The sequence below is a fragment of the Sinocyclocheilus anshuiensis genome, unplaced genomic scaffold (assembly GCF_001515605.1).
Source record: "Sinocyclocheilus anshuiensis isolate Anshui unplaced genomic scaffold, SAMN03320099.WGS_v1.1 scaffold504, whole genome shotgun sequence".
Lineage (NCBI taxonomy): Eukaryota > Metazoa > Chordata > Actinopteri > Cypriniformes > Cyprinidae > Sinocyclocheilus > Sinocyclocheilus anshuiensis.
Genome location: NW_015555727.1, coordinates 368,861 through 378,236, shown reverse-complemented (window position 1 = coordinate 378,236; position 9,376 = coordinate 368,861). Strand labels below are relative to the sequence as shown.

The following is a 9,376-nucleotide window of genomic DNA, read 5'->3' as shown; positions in this document are numbered from 1 at the left end:
TTCATTGTAATTTTCAAGTTTATTTATTTCTAAAGCACATTTAGCACATTTTCCAGAACTGTAAATTGAAAACTGGTGAGAAAGAAATGTAAACCCACAAAATTTCTCTCTGTAAAATCCACCTCTTTCCTTCAAAACAGCCTAATACAATATATTTAGTGTATATACATACAATGGCTTTAACCTCAACAATCAAGATCTTTAATAAAGATCGATAAAATGCATCACCATGGAGCCTTTCTCCATGAAAAGATGAAAGAAAATTACCGCTACAGTAGACTTTACTGAAGAAATTAATATCTGGTTATACAAATATTTCATGAGGTTACACATCTGCAAAAACAAAATTAGTGTAATATGAAACATCTCCAAAATCCGCACTTATTTTTTAGTCTTACAAAGTTTGATAAACACATTACATGGTTAGAAATCAACCAAAAATACTATAAATAAAGTGAAAAGTGAGCACATGGTTAATCAACTGAAATACAAATGTTGGAAGTTATGAACAGGGTTTTGTAGAGAAAATCAAACTACAGTTGTGAGCGGCCGGGGTCGTGCTGTGATGCTTTTACTGAAGGAAGACGCTCTGCTGCTTTCGCTCTTTCCGCTAAGAACTTATCAAACTCTGAGGGTGAGACAGAAATGAGACACTGAAATTAGTCTGCTGTTGTAAGAAATGTGGTTTGATTTACTAAAATATTGCTGAATATTAGACATACGGCAAAAAATAGCATATGAAATAGCCTAAGAAATGTTTTCGAATGTGCTACAAGAACCCTAGTCAGTTCCTCAATGTGGCCTGCGGAAAACAAATGTTTGTCACCGTAAGCATGTTGGCACAAAACCACTTAAAATTCGAAAGCGTCTGCACTGGACACAAGCAGCAAAAGCAAATAGAACATCTGTGATGAGTCGCAGACAGTAAAACTGATGCCCCGTTCTGTTTCTGACATACTTTCAAACGCATTTGTGAAAGGACTGAGCAATTTTGTCTGACAACGTAAAGCCAAGTGCCGTTTATGCACGCAGACCTTGACAAAAAAGAGCTGGGTAGATTACTTACAAATTGTAATCCGTTACTCGTGACAAAAAATTTAATTAGTAATGTAATCCATTACATTACACATTTTAGGTAATGTAATCAGACTACTTTTCGATTACTTTTGAAACAATTATTTTATCACATTGATTTAAATAGGATAATCTTGTACCATATTGATATAAAAATACAAAGAGTAAGAAAATATATTCCATTCATTGTTATTAACAAGAAGTACATTAAACATTACATTTACGTCAAGGTTTCCCAAACGGATTCGTAAATGAACTGAAGGGGGTTTGTGAGTTTAGTGAAAAGTTAATAAAGCATAAAAAGGTCAAATACAATTTTTTAATTAAATTAAAAATAATAGGAAAAAAGCTAATAATAATGTGAACATTTATGTCATGACAGCAATTAGTCGGTAGCTCCCCCTTGTCTATTAATGAAAATTAATTGAGGAACTCTCATTTTGGAAAGTACCTGCAAGTGTGAAAAATATAGGCGTCTTTTAAAGACCACAAAAAAAGCTTAACAAGAGGGTACAGCGAATGTAATGAAACCACAAGCTGAGTAACAGACTGCGTGACTAGTGAAACGTGGAAGATTACGTGTTTGTCACGAAGGTGACTACGTCAGGACATCCGGCAGATCAGAAATGAGCTACACAGACTGACACTCTTACAACAGGAAGACTGGATCATACAGAAGACTGACAGAATGCGATTAGATTCTCTAAAAAGCGTAAATGTTGGCCACTGATGTCTTATATGCAGAAGAATAGATAAGTGAGCATGCAACTATAATTTTAGCATATGGCACAGAAGGACTGAAGCTTTTTCCACATTTTTGATACCAATTTAAATCGACCTCAGATTAAATGTGTTAAAAGGTGCTAAAAGTACTAGCGGAAAGCATTATCATAATAGCCATATTAAGAAGGGTTACCTTCACTAGTCACTCCTTCAGAATCATCTTCCTGTCACAAAATATCAAACACAAAAATACACTTATGAGATACAATAAACAATGTTTTAAGATGACATGAATTCCAAATGTACCCACTTATATTGAATAATGTCTTATTCTTCATAAAATGTCTTATTGTGCAAGTTTCAGTAAACTTCATTCCTTTTCTTTATTTACTGAACTGCTAATCATTACTTTTGTCATGTTCAATGTTCACTAGTTTATAATAAGACTTGAGTAATTACTGACTGGTTCATATGACAGTTCATAGTTATACATATTCGTATACACTACTGTTTTTGAAAAAATGTATGGTCCCCAAGGCTGCATTTATTTTATTAAAAAAATACAGTAATATTGTAAAATATTATTATAATTTAAAATAACTTTTCTATTTGAATATATTTTAAAATATTACTTATTCTTGTGATGGTAAAGCTGAATTTTCACATGATCCTTCAGAAATCTTTCTAATCTTGCTGATTTTTTGCTGGAGAAACATCATTATCAATGTGAATACAGTTGTGCTGCTTCATATTTTTGTGGAAACTGACACTGACAAGAACAGCATTTATTTGAAATAGAAATCTTTTCTAACATGTCTTTACTAGCAACTTATTGTGTAAATAAAAGTATTAATTTCAAACTTCTGCACTGTAGTTTTATAAGTGGGTTTTGATATTTGTAAAGCTGTTTTAAAACATGAATAGTGTCACTGTTATATGACCAATTATTTGAGGGGGAAGAATTTGAATTTGCAAAGCAATCAGAATCGTTGAGTAGAATCGGAATTAGAGCTAGAACGGTTATATTCCTCACAATTCCAATGCTTAGCACCCAGTTAGAGATCTAAAAATGTGTCACTTACATCATCTACGTCCAGCCATTGTTCAATGTCATCCATCACTTCACCCTGATTGACAGGAATCTGACAGCAGGAGGAAAAAATGTACTTCACGTTAGCATAATAAAGCAATATAATCTGTTACAAACCACACCCATCTCAAACAAGCTTCCTGCTTCTCAGTGCTTTAAAGTGTAAAGGAAGAATCAATATGCTTCAATTCTGAGGATGGAAAGTTAGTTGTTTTGAAATTTGGCAACGCCATAAAATAAGGCACTGAGGAGCTATGGATCACTCAGCATCCAGGCCTGAAACACAGAATGAGCTAAACAACACCAAAATTCCCACAGAACCTTAAGCAAATAAAGATAATGAAGCTCCTCAAATCATGCGGGCAACTCAGAAGCAAGACAGCGGACACTTATTCACCAAATGAGAAAAAAACTTTGACATGCTAAAAGAAAAAAGATCCCAGCTTGACCAATAGCACGTCACACTGGAGGCCGACTGTTTTATCAGCCAATCAGACCCACCATTCCCTTTTCAAGCATCCAATGAAACTGAGGCGAGCTGCCGAGGGAGGTGGAGTCTAGGCTGTGATCCTTAACATAGACATACAACCGTTTTAAATGATGGACATGTATCCAATGGCAGGTGAAAACAACACACAGAAACATCTTGAATTGTGTTACATTCATTATTGAATGCTGCTCTCTCGTAATACAATGAGATGCTAATTGATCGCTCTATTTCAAACATGATATCCTTTCTGCAGGACTAAATAATTCAGAGACACTTACCACTCCAGTGTCCTGTCGCTCTCTTTGAGTGGCTGCAAGTCCCTCTGGACCTGCAGAGCATTCCGGACTGGTAATAAATCACACAAAATATGTCATGTAAAGATCAAGTATTACAATTTGGTGTTGCTGTACTGCAACATTATGCTTTGAACACAATCAACACTTTAAAAAATAAAGGTTCTTTACTAGCATCTGTGGTTCCATGAAGAACCTTTAACATCAATGGAACCTTTCCACGGCACAAAAGGTTCTGTATAGTGGAAAAAGTTCATCGTTTTAAAGAACTGAAAAGTTCTTTGAGGAACCAAAAATGGTTCTTTTATGGAATCAATCTGAAAACCCCCTTTTCAAACCTTTATTTTTAAGAATGAATGCCTGAAATCATGCAAAATAAGCAAAATGAAATTCAAACTTGAGGACCATCCAAGATGTAGATGAGTTTGTTTCTTCATCAGATCAGATTTGGAGAAGTGTATCATTACACCGTAATTTGTTGCTCACCAATGGATCCTCTGCAGTGAATGGGTGCCGTCAGAATGAGAGACCAAACAGCTGATAAAAACATCACAATAATCCACAAGTAATCCACACCCCTTCAGTCCATCAAATGTTTGTAAGAAACAAATCAATCAAGACTTTCTTAACCTACAGTATGAGCCCTCTAATCACAATATATTTTTTTTCAGTGAATAAGTCACCTTGTCTGAATCACAAGAGAAATATGCACCGATCAGGCTCTTACAAAACAGTGAAACAGTTCTAAATATGCTTTTCACTTCACAAGACATCAGCTGATGGACTGGAGTCATGCTGTTTTTATCAGCTGTTTGGACTCTCATTCTGACGGCACCCATTCACTGCAGAGGATCCATTGGAGAGCAAGTGATGTACAGGTAATGATACATTTCTCCAAATCTGTTCTGATGAAGAAGCAAACTCTGGTTGAACTCTGGGTGGCCTGAGTGTGAGTACATATTCAGCAAATTTTCATTCTTGAGTGGACTATTCCTTAAATTCTTACCTTTTTTGTGATGAGCTGCTTTTCCTTAGTTTTAAATCATCAGCTGTTGTGCCTGTAGCAAATCACGCAACAAACAATGCATTAATAACTGAAGATTAATATTAGAATAAAATGTGAGTGTAAATGATTCAGAAATATAAGCAAAAGCGGAGCTTACTCAGTCCTGCCATCTGATTGGATAGTGTGGTGACTGCTGATTGGCTGATTGTGCTATGCGCACCATTGGCTGCCTTTGATTGGTTTGAAGTTCCCAAATCAATAAGATTTGTGTTAGCTGGATTCTGAAATACAACAATGAATTATGAATGAATGAATCAAATAAAGACAACATATAGTCATTATAGTGCATTTAATATCAAATTTATGAATTCTTACAGATTGTGCACTGCTCTGTCTATTGAGATGTCTTTCAAATCTAAAAAAAAAAAAAGAGAAGTTAGGTAACACTGATGAGATGTGTTATTAAATCAACTAACTTGAAGTGAGATGACATCTAAACGCTGTGACATTACAGGGTTCCACATCATTCAGTGAATTAATCTTCATGACTTCTCCAGTTTTTCATGCTAACTTAACTACTTTTAAGCACCCACAAAGAGCATTTTTAACTGAATAAAAACATTTGTATTAGATTTATTTTTGATGCCCATGAATGTTTAGGATTTTATTTATTTCCATAACCTTCCCAAGTCCCATGATTTTGTTGTCCACAGGGTGGCAGTACACTGAGTAAATTGCAGATAAAGAGAGCATCTGAGGTTAGGAAGTCAACTGTCTTGGTAATCAGGGAAATATAGTTTTTAAATGGGTTTGGAATAGCATACTACTATTACTATTTGTGCCATATAAAGAAAGATAAAGTATTACGCTAAATAGTAACTATGGCAAATAGCAAACAGATCAAAACAGTTGTATAACAATTATGACTTGACAAAAGCACATCGATAAATAAACGTTAAATACATTTTCAACAATTGTTGCATTTAAAAACTACTTGATATTTAAATTTTCACAAACTGAATATACTGTAGAGTCATTTCAACTTTTTCATCTTTTCAAATGTTTATGCTTTTTGAATTGTAGCTTTACTACCCCATAAATAAGCATATTATTTTGAATTTTAGGCTTATTTTGATCACAAAGTATGTGCTTTCTGCATATGTAATTGCTGCAGGTATAACTTTAGTTTTTATCTATTAATTTCCACCCACTCGGTATAACTAAGATGTGTGTTTGTCAACTTTCTGAACATGTAAAATTGTGTGCAAAGCAATTCCGCACACTGTTCCGGTCCTGTTATTTAGTACATACAAACAGTATTACTTCAATTTAATATGAATATGGCTACATTAAAACTACATTGAAACTATATAATCGATGAAACCTCTTGTCCAGGTTGAATTCTTCAGGTCGAAATTAGAGCAACCAAGCAATCAGTGTAGTTCACAGCGCCCTCTATTAGTGAAAATAATAACTACACAATTGCTTTGGTAACCAGCAGGCTCTTTCAGTCTGGATTTTTTGGAGTGTATTATTTTGTGGGTGTTTTGAATGTGCTGAAAACCAGGGACATGTCCAGGAACAGATCAGGTCATGGACAGGACACTAAAAACCAGGACTGTCCCTGGAAAATGGGGACGTCTGTTCATTCATAATTTGTTTATAGCATGTGAGATTCTGTGAGACAAGCAAGGAAAACACATATTGAACTCTATGATGGAACTGTTTGCCTTAACAACTTTGATGTGTATTTTATCTAGTTTTAGTATTATAAATAAAGAAAAAAGATACTTCTTTACCATTTTTATGACACATTTACACCTTGAAACGAACATTCATAGATGAATTATTCATAGCATGTTCACAAACATCATATCATCAAGGCAATTTGCCTCTAACCTGTGATACTGTGCAAACGTGGTGTTAACGTCGTCATTGGCACAGAGTAGCTGCTCTGTAAGCTTCTCATCGCTCAGTCTGGGTATGAGCTCCACCATCCGGCCTTGCATATCTTTGGTCATGGAGTAGAGCTGCTACTGACCGGCAGAGAGAAGAGAAACAGCAACAGTCCTTCACATTTATAGGCCTAAAATCATGACTGGAGGATGAGTGTGTACATGCTGAGAGAAGAAAGTAAGGGTGTGTATTTGTGGCCGTGTTTGATTGTAACCTGTAGCAGCTCTGTGTCTGATGGCTCAAGACTCGCAGGCTCCATCTGACTCATCATGTCTGACATCACTGATATATTATTACGCACCACCTCCAGTTCAGTCTTCAATGTTTTCATCTGGAACACAAACACACTTGAACCAGCAGTATTCAATAATACAGTCATAAAGACAATCATTTTACATCATTTCAGAATATTGGTACATTCCAAGATGGCGGCATGTCTTTTTGTCGTGTTTGTTGAACATGTGGTTGTCTAATTTTGTATTGTTTTCGTTTGTTTTATTAATTTTAAGACTCTACTTTTAGATAGAAAAGAAAAATTCAAATGGTTTTAGAAATTGAACAAGGGACCTTCTCAGATTTTGGACTTTCTGAAGTGGCTCTTTTCTCAACTGGATCTATGATGTGATCTCTTTTGGCCTTGAAGAGTATGGTACCTTAAGGGATTACAAAGACGGGCTTTGGATCTTCTGGAGCGTTTCCCTAATTCGGATCCATGATGTGAGATTGTTTGGCCTTGATGAGTACTGCACCTTACTGGATAAAGGAAAGTGCTTTTGCTATTTTATCTACGCTAAATAAGATATGATGATACTGTTCAGGGTGGTTTTTAAAATTTGGTTTATCCATCTTGCAGTATCGTTTCAAAAGTCTTCAACCCCGGAAACTTCATGAGATACAATTATATCATCAGCATTTGAAACTGCTTCGGGAGAGTTTTCTGGGATTATACTGGACATTTTTCATTTTTAATTTTTCATCAACATATTGGGTTAAGATCAGGAATAAGTAAAAAAAAAATGGCATCATTCCTTTTTGTATTATTTATTTTCTTCTTTATGACGAGCTGCAGTGGAGGTTTTCACGGAATAGAACAATTCCGTGTAGGTTCTACACGCTCAGTTAATAACTGTTCGAAAAAGGGCACGCTAGAAAACATAACGAGTGGTGCTCCACTATTTTCTTTTTTATTTAGTTGCTTAAATTCTGTGCACTTGATAAGGTTTGCCAGAATCATGATTGTGCAAGAAAATTTTGTTGTTACTCCAGGTAGTTCTCTTGTTTCTTTGAGGACCTTAAAGGAGGAAAAATTATCCAAGAAATCTAGACTGCAGAGGGCGCTCATTGTACTGTTACTTTTGATTTCTGGAAATGTTCAACCGAATCCAGGTCCTGATGTTGTCACAAGTTTTAACACACCTGCTGATTTTAAATCAAGGACTGGTCTTGGGATTGTTCATTTAAATGCAGTTTACTCACAAAGTTGGATATGTTACGTATCTGGGCAGATACAACCATAGATTGTATAAAAACATGGACGTAGTGTCCGTGACGTAACCCGCAGACTTCCGACGAGCGTTTTGAAGCCTAAAGTGGGCGCAGAATATTTTTACAAAAAGGTGTAAAGAATTATGGTCTTCGCTCACAAGACTATTATCTTTTAAGCATCCCTAAAGTTTGTACTAATATGGGCAAACGGGCATTTAGTTATGCTGCTCCATTTGATTGGAATCGACTACAAGATAAGTTATGCTTAAAAGAGCTGGTATCACTAAATGATTTTAAATGTATTTTAAAGGATCTAATTGTAGAGTCACCTGATTGTAAATGTTTTGAGTGATTTGTGTATGTTTCTGTGTATGTAAACGAATGTATTTTGTTTTATGTGTAACTAAATGTGCTGCCTATCTTGGCCAGGACCCTCTTTGTAAATGAGATTTTAAATCTCAAGAGTTTTTAATTTCCTGGTTAAATAAAGGTAAATAAAATAAAAATAAATTTATTTACCATGGTTAATGCTAAATTTGACATTTAATCACATTTTTGATATTTAAAGATGTATAACTTAACATTAGTTCATGCACTATGAACAAACATTAATGATGTATATTAAGTAATTTTTTTAAAGTATAGTTAATATTAATCTGAATCCATGTTAATTTTTAAATGTCCTATTAATAATTAATAAATGCTGGAAAAAACAGTTAACTGTCATTTCATGGTAACAAATTGAATCTTACTGTAATATGAATTGGTACTAAAAATGTTTAACATTCTTTAAGTCTCACCCTATTAGGTGTTAATTTTGTGAGGAGCATCATTACATGTAATATGCAAAATAATAATCACAAACATTTTTAATAGTTATAATATTTATTCAAATAATTTTAGATTTATCAAAACAATTCATAAATATCAAATATAAAAATATAACTCATAAAAAATGAATGTTACACACACGTATATATACACATGTACCCAAAGCGATTATGGGGGTTACTTTTGCCATGATCATTATATCATGTAATATCACATGCAAATTACAATTTAAATATAAATGATTAAATACAAATATTAAACTCACCATTTCAAAAATATATTGCTTAAATAGTACTAATGTACTACTCACACTTTTGGGGGTTAATTGTGCAATGACTATCATGTACCGTATGTATACAAATTGCTATTTAAATATTAAGTATTAAATAATATTCAATATTTAATGTAAATCTAAATTGAGTCCTGCT

General features: G+C 34.2%; 1 protein-coding gene across 1 annotated transcript in view; it reads right to left on the bottom strand.

Annotated features, from left to right (window-relative positions):
• LOC107672685 (target of Myb protein 1-like) overlaps window positions 1–9,376 on the bottom strand; it is a 15,276-nt gene continuing 5,900 nt past the window's right edge. Inside the window, exons 8-17 of the mRNA XM_016465992.1 lie at window positions 6,847–6,963; window positions 6,576–6,709; window positions 5,052–5,091; window positions 4,834–4,957; window positions 4,677–4,728; window positions 3,656–3,722; window positions 3,389–3,457; window positions 2,880–2,939; window positions 1,991–2,021; window positions 1–628 (exon numbers count right to left, since the gene is read on the bottom strand). Coding sequence (XP_016321478.1) covers window positions 534–628; window positions 1,991–2,021; window positions 2,880–2,939; window positions 3,389–3,457; window positions 3,656–3,722; window positions 4,677–4,728; window positions 4,834–4,957; window positions 5,052–5,091; window positions 6,576–6,709; window positions 6,847–6,963 — 789 coding nt within the window. The 3' untranslated portion in view covers window positions 1–533. The remainder of the gene's footprint in view (window positions 629–1,990; window positions 2,022–2,879; window positions 2,940–3,388; window positions 3,458–3,655; window positions 3,723–4,676; window positions 4,729–4,833; window positions 4,958–5,051; window positions 5,092–6,575; window positions 6,710–6,846; window positions 6,964–9,376) is intronic.